At 54.3% G+C, this 15,003-nt stretch overlaps 1 protein-coding gene across 2 annotated transcripts in view; it reads left to right on the plus strand.

Annotated features, from left to right (window-relative positions):
* The window catches only part of triobpb (TRIO and F-actin binding protein b), a 124,510-nt gene that overhangs the window by 49,514 nt on the left and 59,993 nt on the right, over positions 1–15,003 (plus strand). The window contains exon 1 of one of the 2 annotated variants that reach the window (XM_078237582.1): positions 2,394–2,606. The exons of the other annotated variant lie outside the window; for it this stretch is intronic. Coding sequence (XP_078093708.1) covers positions 2,604–2,606 — 3 coding nt within the window. The 5' untranslated portion in view covers positions 2,394–2,603. Of the gene's footprint in view, positions 1–2,393; positions 2,607–15,003 lie in introns of those variants that run through there. 2 annotated transcript variants of the gene reach the window in all.

The raw sequence follows: 15,003 nt of genomic DNA on the forward strand, positions 1-15,003 counted from the left end.
GTGTGTGTGTGCCCCCGGTGTGTGTGTGTGTGTGCCCCCGGTGTGTGTGTGTGTGTGTGCCCCCGGTGTGTGTGTGTGTGTGTGTGTGCCCCCGGTGTGTGTGTGTGTGCCCCCGGTGTGTGTGTGTGTGTGTGTGTGCCCCCGGTGTGTGTGTGTGTGCCCCCGGTGTGTGTGTGTGTGTGTGCCCCCGGTGTGTGTGTGTGTGTGTGTGTGTGCCCCCGGTGTGGGTGTGTGTGTGGGTGTGTGTGCCCCCGGTGTGGGTGTGTGTGTGTGTGCCCCCGGTGTGTGTGTGTGTGTGTGTGTGTGTGCCCCCGGTGTGTGTGTGGGTGTGTGTGTGTGTGCCCCCGGTGTGTGTGTGTGTGTGTGTGTGCCCCCGGTGTGTGTGTGTGTGTGTGTGCCCCCGGTGTGTGTGTGTGTGTGTGCCCCCGGTGTGTGTGTGTGTGTGTGCCCCCGGTGTGTGTGTGTGTGTGTGCCCCCGGTGTGTGTGTGTGTGTGTGCCCCCGGTGTGTGTGTGTGTGTGTGCCCCCGGTGTGTGTGTGTGTGTGTGCCCCCGTGTGTGTGTGTGTGTGTGTGCCCCCGGTGTGTGTGTGTGTGTGTGCCCCCGGTGTGTGTGTGTGTGTGTGTGTGTGCCCCCGGTGTGTGTGTGTGTGTGTGTGTGCCCCCGGTGTGTGTGTGTGTGTGTGTGTGTGCCCCCGGTGTGTGTGTGTGTGTGTGTGCCCCCGGTGTGTGTGTGTGTGTGTGCCCCCGGTGTGTGTGTGTGTGTGTGCCCCCGTGTGTGTGTGTGTGTGTGTGTGTGTGCCCCCGGTGTGTGTGTGTGTGTGTGTGTGTGCCCCCGGGTGTGTGTGTGTGTGTGTGCCCCCGGTGTGGGTGTGTGTGTGTGCCCCCGGTGTGTGTGTGTGTGCCCCCGGTGTGTGTGTGTGTGTGCCCCCGGTGTGTGTGTGTGTGTGCCCCCGGTGTGTGTGTGTGTGTGCCCCCGGTGTGTGTGTGTGTGTGCCCCCGGTGTGTGTGTGTGCCCCCGGTGTGTGTGTGTGCCCCCGTGTGTGTGTGTGTGCCCCCGGGTGTGTGTGTGTGTGTGTGTGCCCCCGGTGTGTGTGTGTGTGTGAGTGCCCCCGGTGTGTGTGTGTGTGTGTGCCCCCGGTGTGGGTGTGTGTGTGTGAGTGCCCCCGGTGTGTGTGTGTGTGTGAGTGCCCCCGGTGTGTGTGTGTGAGTGTGCCCCCGGTGTGGGTGTGTGTGTGTGAGTGCCCCCGGTGTGTGTGTGTGTGTGAGTGCCCCCGGTGTGTGTGTGTGTGTGAGTGCCCCCGGTGTGTGTGTGTGTGTGTGTGCCCCCGGTGTGTGTGTGTGTGTGTGCCCCCGGTGTGTGTGTGTGTGTGCCCCCGGTGTGTGTGTGTGCCCCCGGTGTGTGTGTGTGTGTGCCCCCGGTGTGTGTGTGTGTGTGTGCCCCCGGTGTGTGTGTGTGTGTGCCCCCGGTGTGTGTGTGTGTGTGTGCCCCCGGTGTGTGTGTGTGCCCCCGGTGTGGGTGTGTGTGTGTGTGCCCCCGGTGTGTGTGTGTGTGTGCCCCCGGTGTGTGTGTGTGCCCCCGGTGTGGGTGTGTGTGTGTGTGCCCCCGGTGTGTGTGTGTGTGTGCCCCCGGTGTGTGTGTGTGTGTGAGTGCCCCCGGTGTGTGTGTGTGTGTGCCCCCGGTGTGTGTGTGTGTGTGAGTGCCCCCGGTGTGTGTGTGTGTGTGAGTGCCCCCGGTGTGTGTGTGTGTGTGAGTGCCCCCGGTGTGTGTGTGTGTGTGAGTGCCCCCGGTGTGTGTGTGTGTGTGTGTGCCCCCGGTGTGTGTGTGTGTGTGTGCCCCCGGTGTGTGTGTGTGCCCCCGGTGTGTGTGTGTGTGTGCCCCCGGTGTGTGTGTGTGCCCCGGTGTGTGTGTGTGTGTGTGCCCCCGGTGTGTGTGTGTGTGTGCCCCCGGTGTGTGTGTGTGTGTGAGTGCCCCCGGTGTGTGTGTGTGTGTGTGTGCCCCCGGTGTGTGTGTGTGGGTGTGCCCCCGGTGTGTGTGTGTGTGTGCCCCCGGTGTGTGTGTGTGCCCCCGGTGTGTGTGTGTGCCCCCGGTGTGTGTGTGTGCCCCCGGTGTGTGTGTGTGCCCCCGGTGTGTGTGTGTGTGTGTGTGTGCCCCCGGTGTGTGTGTGTGCCCCCGGTGTGTGTGTGTGTGTGTGTGTGCCCCCGGTGTGTGTGTGTGTGTGTGTGTGTGCCCCCGGTGTGTGTGTGGGTGTGTGTGTGTGTGTGTGCCCCCGGTGTGTGTGTGTGTGTGTGCCCCCGGTGTGTGTGTGTGCCCAGTGGGGAACATTGCGGCAGTGGACTCTCAGCTGCTGGAGTTCAGGCTCTCTCAGTTACCAGTGAACTCTGAACTCTATCCCAGTGACAAAGGGGGTGGGGTGGATTAGCACTCAGGCTGCTGTCTCACTGCTTTGGAACTCTGGAATGAGGGATACCATCTCGGAGCCAAAGGAAACTCATCGTGGGGCTGTCTGCAGGGCCTCGGAAGGAGGAAACATGTAAATGTGCTGTGTCCAAGTGGCAGGGAGAGAGAGCAGCTGAGGCAGGCGCCTCTGTCCCCGGCTCCAAGCATGGTGAGTGAGAGCAGTCTGTTCAGACAGTGCGAATACCCTCTCTCTGCTTCAACTTTACTCAGAGTCCCGCATTCGGCAGGAGCTGTGGGGAATTTATTCATGGGAACGTCCCCTCTTTGTTTTTAAATCCCAAACAAGTACATTGGAGGATTGTGGTTTTATAATGGGAGTTATACATGGAGAAGTGTTTGCTCGCTCTCTCACACCCTCTCTCTCATTCCCACCTCTCTCTCTCTTTCTCACCCACTCTCTCTCTCTCACACCCTCTCTCTCTTTCTCACCCACTCTCTCTCTCTCTCTCACCCTCTCTCTCTCTTACTCACCCTCTCTCTCATTCCCACCTCTCTCTCTCTTTCTCACCTACTCTCTCTCTCTCACACCCCTTCTCTCTCTCACCCTCTCTCTCTCTTTTCACCCTCTCTCTCTCTTTCTCACCCTCTCTCTTCTCTTTCACACCCTCTCTCTCTCTTTCTCACCCTCTCTCTCTTTCACACCCTCTCTCTCTCTTACTCACCCTCTCTCTCATTCCCACCTCTCTCTCTCTTTCTCACCCACTCTCTCTCTCTCTCACACCCTCTCTCTCTCTTACTCACCCTCTCTCTCATTCCCACCTTTCTCTCTCTTTCTCACCCACTCTCTCTCTCACACACCCCTTCTCTCTCTCACCCTCTCTCTCTCTTTCTCACCCTCTCTCTCTCTTTCTCACCCTCTCCCTCTCTCTCGTTCTCACCCTCTCTCTCTTCCTCATCCTCTCTCTCTCTCTTTCACACCCTCTCTCTCTCTTTCACACCCTCTCTCTCTCTTTCTCACCCTCTCTCTCTTTCTCACCCTCTCTCTCTTTCTCACACCCTCTCTCCCTCTTTCACACCCTCTCTCTCTCTTTCTCACCCTCTCTCTCTTTCACACCCTCTCTCTCTCTTTCGCACCCTCTCTCTTTCACACCCTCTCTCTCTCTTTCTCACCCTCTCTCACCCTCTCTCTCTCTTACTCACCCTCTCTCAAACCCCCCCTCTCTCTCTCTCAACCCCCCTCTCTCTTACCCCCTCTCTCTTACCCCCCTCTCTCACCCCCTCTCTCTTACCCCCTCTCTCTTACCCCCCTCTCTCTTACCCCCCTCTCTCTTACCCCCCTCTCTCTTACCCCCCTCTCCCTTACCCCCCCTCCCTTACCCCCCTCTCCCTTACCCCCCTCTCCCTTACCCCCCTCTCCCTTACCCCCCTCTCCCTTACCCCCCTCTCCCTTACCCCCGTCTCCCTTACCCCCCTCTCCCTTACCCCCCTCTCCCTTACCCCCCTCTCCCTTACCCCCCTCTCCCTTACCCCCCTCTCCCTTACCCCCCTCTCCCTGACCCCCTCTCCCTGACCCCCTCTCCCTGACCCCCCTCTCCCTGACCCCCCTCTCCCTGACCCCCCTCTCCCTGACCCCCCTCTCCCTGACCCCCCTCTCCCTGACCCCCCTCTCCCTGACCCCCCTCTCCCTGACCCCCCTCTCCCTGACCCCCCTCTCCCTGACCCCCCTCTCCCTGACCCCCCTCTCCCTGACCCCCCTCTCCCTGACCCCCATCTCCCTGACCCCCCCTCTCCCTGACCCCCATCTCCCTGACCCCCCTCTCCCTGACCCCCCTCTCCCTGACCCCCCTCTCCCTGACCCCCCTCTCCCTGACCCCCCTCTCCCTGACCCCCCTCTCCCTGACCCCCCTCTCCCTGACCCCCCTCTTCCTGACCCCCCTCTCCCTGACCCCCCTCTCCCTGACGCCCCTCTCCCTTACCCCCCTCTCCCTTACCCCCCTCTCCCTTACCCCCTCTTCCTTACCCCCTCTCCCTTACCCCTCTCTCTCTTACCCCCTCTCTCTTACCCCCCTCTCTCTTACCCCTCCTCTCTCTTACCCCCCTCTCTCTTACGCCCCCTCTCTCTTACCCCCCACTCTCTTACCCACTCTCTCTTACCCCCTCTCTCTTACCCCCCTCTCTCTTATCCCTCTCTCTCTTACCCCCCTCTCTCTTACCCCCCTCTCTCTTACCCCCCACTCTCTTACCCCCCACTCTCTTATCCCCCACTCTCTTATCCCCCACTCTCTTACCCCCCACTCTCTTACCCCCCACTCTCTTACCCCCCACTCTCTTACCCCCTCTCTCTTACCCCCTCTCTCTTACCCCCTCTCTCTTACCCCCCTCTCTCTTACCCCCCTCTCTCTTACCCCCCCTCTCTCTTACCCCCCCTCTCTCTTACCCCCCTCTCTCTCAGCCCCCTCTCTCTCACACCTCCCCTCTCTCACACCTCCTCTCTCTCTCTCGCACCTCCCCTCTCTCTCTCGCACCTCCCCTCTCTCTCTCGCACCTCCCCTCTCTCTCTCGCACCTCCCCTCTCTCTCTCGCACCTCCCCTCTCTCCCTCGCACCCCCCTCGCTCCCTCGCACCCCCCTCGCTCCCTCGCACCCCCCTCGCTCCCTCGCACCCCCCTCGCTCCCTCGCACCCCCCTCGCTCCCTCGCACCCCCCTCGCTCCCTCGCACCCCCCTCGCTCCCTCGCACCCCCTCGCTCCCTCGCACCCCCCTCGCTCCCTCGCACCCCCCTCGCTCCCTCGCACCCCCCTCGCTCCCTCGCACCCCCCTCGCTCCCTCGCACCCCCCTCGCTCCCTCGCACCCCCCTCGCTCCCTCGCACCCCCCTTCGCTCCCTCGCACCCCCCTTCGCTCCCTCACACCCCCCTCGCTCCCTCGCACCCCCCTCGCGCCCTCGCACCCCCCTCGCTCCCTCGCACCCCCCTTCGCTCCCTCGCACCCCCCTTCGCTCCCTCGCACCCCCCTCGCTCCCTCGCACCCCCCTCGCGCCCCCCTCGCTCCCTCGCACCCCCCTCGCTCCCTCGCACCACCCTCCCTCCCTCGCACCACCCTCCCTCCCTCGCACCACCCTCCCTCCCTCGCACCCCCCTCCCTCCCTCACACCCCCTCCCTCCCTGAGCCCCAAAGAAAACATTGCTTGATTGACAGCTCTCTGATCTCTGGTGTTAATTTACGTAAGGTTAAGAGTTTGTGGTTTTTGTTGGATACTTTAGCGCGCCTCTAGTGGTAGTTATTGTCAGTGTAGACTCGATGGGCTGAAGGGCCTTCTCTGTATGATTGACGTTTCTATTGCCTTTTGGTGAAATGATCTTTTTTAAGTAGTCACAGAGTCCTACAGTACAGAGAAGGCCCTTCAGCCCATCGAGTCTACACTGACAATAACTACCACTAGAGGCGCGCTGATCCCATTTTCCTGCACTTGTTCCATATCCTTGAATATTATGATATGAACATTATGATTGACATACTTTTTTGAAAAGGTTTTTTTTTACACATCCCACAGTCACTATAGGGTTAATCGGTTCTATGTGATGTATCGTGGATGGCAACGTAGTGTACGGCATTGGACCATGGGGATGGGTGGAGGTGCAGAGAGCTTGGCATAGGGGACATGAAGAGGACCTCGGGCATACTCGGGTTTAACAATTCCCCTGTGGGTCCAGGAACAACAAGGCACTAAAACTCTGGCCCGACCTCATGCAAACTGTGGAGAACAGGAGCAACCAATCTCGGCAATGGAGCCAGCCCGGGACCCGGTGACAGGAACCGGCCCACACCCTTTAACAGCACTCCGGAAACTCTCTCAGCCTGGTCAGGAATCGCGGAACCGGAAGCTACCCGCCGTTTTTAATGGGCTCCCGAGACATCCCGACTGGGTGAAAATTCGATCCCTACTTTCTGATCTCAGGCTTGTAGCCGGATTTCCATTCTGCCGCATGTTCCCTGTCTCCACATGTACATCAAGGTGCAGGAAAATGGGATTAGCGCGCCTCTAGTAGTAGTTATTGTCGGTGTAGATGCGATGGGCTGAAGGGCCTTCTCTGTGTGACTCTGTGACTACTCTTTTTTTAAAAAAAAAGTCATTTCACCAAAAGGCAATACTCAGGAGTTTCCCATGCAGTCGGTATTTGTGAATGTAGCCCAGTCCATCACGCAAACCAGCCTCCTATTCATTGACTCCTTCTACACTTCCCGCTGCCTTGGAAAAGCAGCCAGCATAATCAAGGACCCCACACACCCCGGACATTCTCTCTTCCACCTTCTTCCGTCGGGAAAAAGATACAAAAGTGTGAGATCATGTACCAACCAACTCAAGAACAGCTTCTTCCCTGCTGCTGTCAGACTTTTGAATGGACCGACCTTGCATTTCTCTACACCTTAGCTGTGACTGTAACACTACATTCTGCACTCTCTCCTTTCCTTCTCTGTGAACGGTATGCTTTGTCTGTATAGTCCGCAAGAAACAATACTTTTCACTGTATCCCAATACATGTGACAACAATAAATCAAAGCAAATCAAAATTTTGAAATCCAAATATATTACATCAATATTACCCTTTATCTATCCTCTCTGTAACTTCTGCAGAGAATTCAATATGGCTACTTAGGGAGTGTTTGGTAAAAAACATACTTGAGCTGTTTTCCTTTTTGATTTGATTTATTATTGTCACATATATTGGGATACAGCAAAGCTGCAGTGAATTGCGCTATACAGACAGAGCATACCATTCATAGAGAAGGAAAGGAGAGAGTGCAGAATGTAGTGTTACAGACATAGCTGGGGTGTAGAGAAAGATCAACTTAGTATAAGGTAGGTCCATCTTTGTAGTTTCTTGCGGTCTTGGTCAGAGCAGGAGCCATACCAAGCTGTGCTAGAACCAGAAAGAGACCTCTTACACCTTTCAGTAAAGATCCCATTATCTCTCCAACCATCGACATTAACCTAACCAACCTGTAATCTCCAAATTTAATTCATGCCCCATTTTAAATACCAGAGCACGTTCGCCAACCTGCCAGTATGCTCACTCTCTTTTTCTATCATAGAATCCCTGCAGTGCAGAAGGAGGCCATTCAGCCCATCGAGTCTGTACCGACCACGATCCCAGCTAGACCCTATTCCCATAACTCCACATATTTAGCCCGCTAGTCCCCCTGACACTAAGGGGCAATTTAGCATGGCCAATCGACCCAACGTTCATTTTTCTAATGAGCCTTTTGGTATGTGCGTGTTAGTCCCGTTGGGATCTCGCCCCAATCCTGTGCAGATACAATCCACCCCAGACAGGGATTTTACCTTCAAAGGTGTGCAAGTTAGGTTGATTGGCCATGCGAAAAGTGTCCCGGGATTAGCAGGGTAACTACCTGGGGTTATGGGGATACTGCCTGGGTGGGATTGTGGCTGGTGCAGACTCGATGGGCCGAATGGCACTGTGGGGATTCTATGGTTTCTATCTCTCCCCTTCCTCTCTGTCATTGTCTCTCCTCTGAATGTCAGCCTCACGGGTAAATACCAAGGCAAACTAATTAAAATGCTATCAGTCAGCCTATTGTGTATAACCTTTAATGACCTTAATCTTTAACCTGACTTTTCACAAGCTATCGATGTGTCTTCAGAGCTTTGCTTTGTATTTCTTGATACTTTAACTTTATAGTTTCTTTTTGTCTCACTAATTTGTATTTTTAAAACTTCTTTCCTGACCTTTATTGTGAGCTCAGTTGACTAAATACCGAGAGTGTGTTCCACAATCCTACCAGACCCTCCCCTGTAGTTCCAATCACCCCCTCTCCCTCTGCCCCATCACCCTCCTCACTCCTTCCCCCTCCATCCCCTCCCTCCTTCCCCTTTCCCCTCTCCCTCTCTCTTCCCCCCTCTCTCCTTACACTTCCATCTCCACTTCATCCACCTACCCCCTCCCTCCATCCCCCCGCTCCCTTCTGCCTCCCCCTCAACCCTCCACCTCCTTCTGCCTACCCCTTCACCTCCAAACCGCTCTCCGTCCATCCTCCTCTCTCCCTTCCAGGTCATCTCCTCCACTTCTCCTTCCATCTCCCCTCTCCCTCCACTCCACTCTATTGCCCCATACTCCTCCCCCCTCCATCCTTCCCCTCTCCCTCTCTCACATTCCTTCCCCTTCCATTTCTCCTTCACCCACCTACCCTTCTCCCTCCATCCCTGTCTCCCTTCTCTCTCCCTCACAACCCGCCCTCTCCACTTCCTCCTCCTCCTCCTCACCCCTGACCCTCCAGCTCCCTCCTGCTCTTTATTCCACCCCATCACCCCCTTTTCCCCCCTCATTCCTTGTGGTTCAATTCCCGTATCAGCTGGAGACCTGCCCCTGACCGTGCTCCCCAGGTTTGTGGAGTGGTCCTCCTCAAGATAAAGGTGACCACGTGTCCGTCTCTAGTGGAGAGAGAAGCCAGTGGTCACTTCTGGATGATGCCTAATTCTCCTCATTTGCCAACCAAATGTATTCCCTCTTGTCTTGCTCACTTTGTTGCCTTTATATTTAGTATTCTGCATATTTCTTTAGTCACCTATTGCTGCGTATTTTATTCTTGTCTTTCAGTGAGAGATGATTCTTCAGGTTTCTATTGGGATATTTTCCACTGTGATTCTGTTTTATCATCGGTAATTTTCCTGAATTCCATCATCACTCCCATTAAAATCCATTTTTCCTACATATTACTTTGGGTGGGATTTTCCAGCCCCTTGTCGCCAGTGGGATTTTCCGGCCCCTTGTCGCCAGTGGGATCTTCCAGCCCCTGGTGCCAGTGGGATTCTCCAGACCTTGTCGCCAGTGGGTTCTTCCAGCCCCTGTCGTCAGTGGGATCTTCCAGACCTTGTCGCCAGTGGGATCTTCCAGCCCCTGGTGCCAGTGGGATCTTCCAGCCCCTGGTGCCAGTGGGATCTTCCAGCCCCTGGCGCCAGTGGGATTTTCCAGACCTTGTCGCCAGTGGGATTTTCCAGACCTTGCCGCCAGTGGGATCTTCCAGCCCCTGGTGCCAGTGGGATTTTCCAGACCTTGTCGCCAGTGGGATCTTCCGGCCCCTGGTGCCAGTGGGATTTTCTGGCCCCTTGTCGCCAGTGGGATTTTCCAGTCCGGTTAAAGGTGACCCAATCGGCAAGCCACGCAAAACCTCCCCATAAATCTCAGCAGGACTGGAAGATCCCACCACAGCCAATGGTGGGCTGCCTCTGCTGCCGGTAAACCTCCCTGGGGGGAGCAGAAAATGCTGGCTTTTGTCTTTATTTCCCCCCCCCCGCCCCCATAATCTTTAACTTAAGCCTCATTTCATTGTGATTCGATTGAGTGACTTCAGGCCTCCAAATTGCCCCCGCCCACCGATATACTTTAATAACTAAAAAAAATTAGTATTTAATGGAAAAAAATAAAAGCAAAATTCTGCAGATGCTGGAAATCTGAAATAAAAACATAAGTGCTCATAGAAACCCTACAGTGCGGAAGGAGGCCATTCGGCCCATCGAGTCTGCACCGACCACATTACCCACCCAGGCCCTACCCCCACATATTTACCCGCTAATCCCTCCAACCTACGCATCCCAGGACTCTAAGGGGCAATTTTTAACCTGGCCAATCAACCTAACCCGCACATTTTTGGACTGTGGGAGGAAACCGGAGCACCCGGAGGAAACCCATGCAGACACGAGGAGAATGTGCAAACTCCACACAGACAGTGACCCGAGCCGGGAATCGAACCCGGGACCCTGGAGCTGTGAAGCAGCAGTGCTAACCACTGTGCTACTGTGCTGCCCCTGGATGACAAGGAGAATTATCTTGTCAATGTCTGGTGCCAAGTGTGAGGTAATGCATTTTGGAAGATCCAATGCATGTAGGAATTATACAGTAAATGATAGAACCTTCAGGAGTATTGACAGGCAGCAAGATCTGGGCGTACATGTCCACCAGTCACTGAAAGTGGCAACGCAGGTGGATAAGGTAGTCGAGAAGGTATACGGGATGCTTGCCTTCATCGGTCGGGGCATTGAGTATAAAAATTGGCAGTTGTACAGAACCTTAGTTAGGCCTCATTTGGAATATTGTGTACAATTCTGGTCGCCACACTGCCAGAAGGATGTGGATGTTTTGGAGAGGGTACAGAAGAGGTTTACCAGGATGTTGCCTGGTCTGGAGGGTATTAGCTATGAGGAGAGGTTGGATAAACTTGGTTTGTTCTCACTGGAACGACGGAGGTTGAGGGGTGACCTGATAGAGGTTTACAAGATTATGAGAGGCATGGACAGAGTGGATAGTCAGATGATCTTTCCTAGGGTAGAAAAGTCAAGTACTAGGGGGCATAGGTTTAAGGTGCGTGGGGAAAAGTTTAGAGGAGATGTGTGAGGCAAGTTTTTTACACAGAGGGTGGTGAATGTCTGGAACGCGCTGCCCGGGGAGGTGGTGGGAGCAGGTATGATAGTGGCATTTAAGGGGCAACTAGACAAATACATGAATAGGATGGGAATGGAAGGATACGGACTCTGTAAGTGCATACGGTTTTCGTTTAGGCAGGTATCATGATCGGCGCGGGCTTGGAGGGCCGAAGGGCCTGCTCCTGTGCTGTACTGTTCTTTGTTCTTTAACTCGTAGACAACTGTGACCGGTTGGCTAGCCTACATGTGGCTGGTCGTTGCTCTAATGCACAATCTCTTGACATTTTCTACCTGTTTTCTTGTTTTCCATTTCTTCCCCTCCCCCACCCCCACCGGAATGTGACTCACACGAGAGGGGCGGGCCTGCCCCCTTCCCTGAGGCAAGAATTCCTGAGATTGGCCAATCCTCAGCGGAAATATCTCGGAGTTGGGATTAGACGTCATGTGTTTTCATTTCACATTTCGCACATCGCATCTGACAAGCGCATGAGAAAAACCCTTGCTGCTAACAAGCACATCCAACCCACTGAGTGTATAATCCTGCCTGACCCCCACAGGGATCGTGTGAGGGGAAAGAGCACTTTTGATTTGATTTATTATTGTCACGTGTATTAGTATACAGTGAAAAGTATTGTTTCTCGCACGCTATACAGACCGTTCATAGAGAAGGAAAGGAGAGAGCGCAGAATGTAGTGTTACAGTCATAGCTAGGGTGTAGAGAAAGATCAACTTAATGCAAGGTAGGTCCATTCAAAAGTCTGACGGCAGCAGGGAAGAAGCTGTTCTTGAGTCGGTTGGTACGTGACCTCAGATTTTTGTATCTTTTTCCCGACGGAAGAAGGTGGAAGAGAGAATGTCCGGGGTACCTGGGGTCTTTGATTATGCTGGCTGCTCTGCCAAGGCGGTGGGAAGTGCAGACAGAGTCAATGGACTTTAACCCTTTATATCGAAAGGGGAATGTGTGTCTCTCTGCAGGCTTGCTGGCGAAGACCAGCTGCAGGGGGACATGAACAGGAGGAGGCCATTCAGCCCCTCAAGCCTCTTTCCCCTTTTGATTAGTTCATGACTACTGTGTACACTAACTCCTTCATTGTCTAATGGCCTAGTGGTATTATCACTAGACTATTAATCCAGAAACTCAGCTAATGTTCTGGGGACCCGGGTTCGAATCCCGACACGGCAGATCTTGGAATTTGAATACAATAAAAAATATCTGGGATTAAGAATCTACTGATGACCGTGAAACCATTGTCGGAAAAACCCATCTGGTTCACTAATGTCCCTTTTGGGAAGGAAATCTGCCGTCCTTACCCGGTCTGGCCTACATGTGACTCCAGAGCCACAGCAATGTTGTTGACTCTCAACTGCCCTCTGGAATGGCCGAGCGAGACACTCAGTTGAAGGGCAACTAGGGATGGGCAATAAATGCCGGCCCAGCCAGCGATGCCCATGTCCCACAAATGAAAAAAAATACTCTTACCCAATAAATAGCTATCCACCTTGCACAATGTGTTTGATTTGATGGGATATGGGTGTGGCTGGCTAGGCCAGTATTTATTGCCCATCCCTAATTGCCCCTTGAGAAGGTGGTGGTGAGCTGCCTTCTTGAACCCACTGCAGCCCATGTGGTGTAGGTACACCCACAGTGCTGTTAGGGAGGAAGTTCCAGGATTTTGACCCAGCGACAGTGAAGGAACGGCTGATATATTTCCAAGTCAGGGAGGTGAGTGGCTTGGAGGGGAACTTGCAAGTGGTGGTGTTCCCAGGTATCTGCTGCTCTTGTCCTTCTAGATGGTGGAGGTCATGGGTTTGGAGGGTGCTGTTGAAGGAGCCTTGGTGAGTTCATAGAATCATAGAAACCCTACAGTGCAGAAGGAGGCCATTCGGCCCATCGAGTCTGCACCGACCACAATCCCACCCAGGCCCTACCCCCACATATTTACCCGCTAATCCCTCTAACTACGCATCTCAGGGACAATTTTTAACCTGGCCAATCAACCTAACCCGCACATCTTTGGACTGCCCCCTTCCCTGAGGCAAGAATTCCTGAGATTGGCCAATCCTCAGCAGAAATATCCCGGAGTTGGGATTAGACGCCATGTGTTTTCATTTCTTAGACCCGCACATCGCATCTGACAAGCACATGAGAAAAACCCTGAGTTGCTGCAGTGTGTCTTGTAGACGGTACACACTGCTGAAGTTTTAAGTTTATTTATTAGTGTCACATGTAGGCTTGCATTAACACTGCAATGAAGTTACTGTGAAAATCTCCTAGTCGCCACATTCCGGCGCCTGTTCGGGTACACTGAGGGAGAATTTAGCACGGCCAGTGCACCCTAACCAGCACGTCTTTCGGACTGTGGGAGGAAACCGGAGCACCCGGAGGAAACCCACGCAGACACGGGAGGCGGGATTTTGTGGCCTTGCTCAAGTGAGACCGGAAATTAGCGCCCGCGGTCAACGGACATCTCCGTGGTCCGCCCCTGGCCCACTTAGATTCCGTGGCGGGCAAAGCTGTAGAATTCCAGCGAGGGAGAACATGCAGACTCCGCACAGACAATGACCCACGCCAGAAATTGAACCCTGGCACTGTGAGGCAGCAGTGCTAGCCACCATGCCACCCAGTGCTGCCGCTTTGTTTTGGTGGTGGAGGGAATGGATGTTTGTGGATGTGGTGCCAATTAAGCGGGGCTGCTTTGTCCTGGATGGCGTCAAGCTCCTTGAGTGTTGTTGGAGCTGCGCCCATCCAGGCAAGCGAGGAATATTCCACCACACTCCTGACTTGTGCCTTGTGGATGGCGGCCAGGCTTTGGGGTGTCAGGGGGAGTGAGTTACTCGCCGCAGGATTCCCAGCTTTCTGACCTCTTGTCGCCAGAGTATTTATCTGGCCCGCCCAGGTTCTGGTCCAATGTTTTATTGGATTAGAGGCAGGAGACGGGGCATTGGAACAAAGGGAATGAACTCTGATTGACAGGATGTGACAATGTTCCCCAGGGATCTGTACAAGCACGTCGCCCATAACCTGGGATGAAGGAATATTGAGTTCTACATCTATGCTTGTAGGACTCACTAATCTCGGGGAGCCAGTGAACTGTATCGCCGAAGACAGGAAGCTGAAGTGAGTCAGACAATTGGCAGACAAGAGTTCAGTGTGGTGAGATGTGAGGTCATCCACAAATCCAACAAAGGCAAATGGTTTCCAAATGAAAAAAGATTAGGAACTGTGAAGAAGCAAAGATTTAGGTATCCATGCACACCAATCACAGATGAACACAAGAGTATAACAAATAGGAACGGGAGAAGGCCAATTGTCCCTTCAAAGCCGTTCCCTCAGTCAATAAGATGATGACTGATCTTTTTACTCAATCCTTACACTCTTCCCCGCCCCCTTAATTCCAAAAATATCTATCAGTCTCTCTCATGAATCTCCTTCACAGCTGAGTATTTCTGTCTGAAGTAGAGAATTCCAAACGTCCGCCAAACGTTTGGTAGAAACCATTTCTTTCTATCTCAGTCCAAAATGGCTGATCCCATATTCTGTGTTGAGATTCGCGGGCCAGGGAAAGCATCTTCTCCACGTCGACCCTGTCCAGCCTCTTCAGAATTTTATGGGGGCGATCTTACCAAAAAAGATTCGAAGTCCCGAACGAGCGTGAAAACAGGAGGGTTTCAGATCCATTTTTCTGGCGAGGCCGCAATTCCAACCTTATGCCACTCCGTGCAAAATATCTTGCTAAATCTGTTTCCCGCCAGCAGGGGGAGAGGGCGGGGCCTAAGCTCGCCAGAAAGCCGGCAGCTGACAGCAGAGGGCGCAATCGCACATGCGCAGATTGCTCTGTTCTGTGCAGTAGCAGAGAGATCTGTCACTGATCCGTCCAGAGCGCACTGTCCCAAATGCCCGGCGTTAAGCAGGTGGTGAGTGAGGTGCCGCTGGGGATGAATGGGGGCTGCCTCTGCGATCGATCACCTCGAAGCCTGGCACGACGGTAACAATCTTCCCGAGGGTACAGTTAATGTCAAGGCTACATGAGGGCAAAATCATGTGATGTTCCCAAGATAACCTGGGACCAGCCGCTTCCCCCCCCCCTCCACCCCCCCCCCCAACCCCCGGCCAGGAGGACGGGAGATAGGATTCACCTGGCTCCTCTCAACCAGAAGTGACGACAG

Source organism: Mustelus asterias, chromosome 21 (assembly GCF_964213995.1).
Source record: "Mustelus asterias chromosome 21, sMusAst1.hap1.1, whole genome shotgun sequence".
In the NCBI taxonomy this organism is placed as follows: domain Eukaryota; kingdom Metazoa; phylum Chordata; class Chondrichthyes; order Carcharhiniformes; family Triakidae; genus Mustelus; species Mustelus asterias.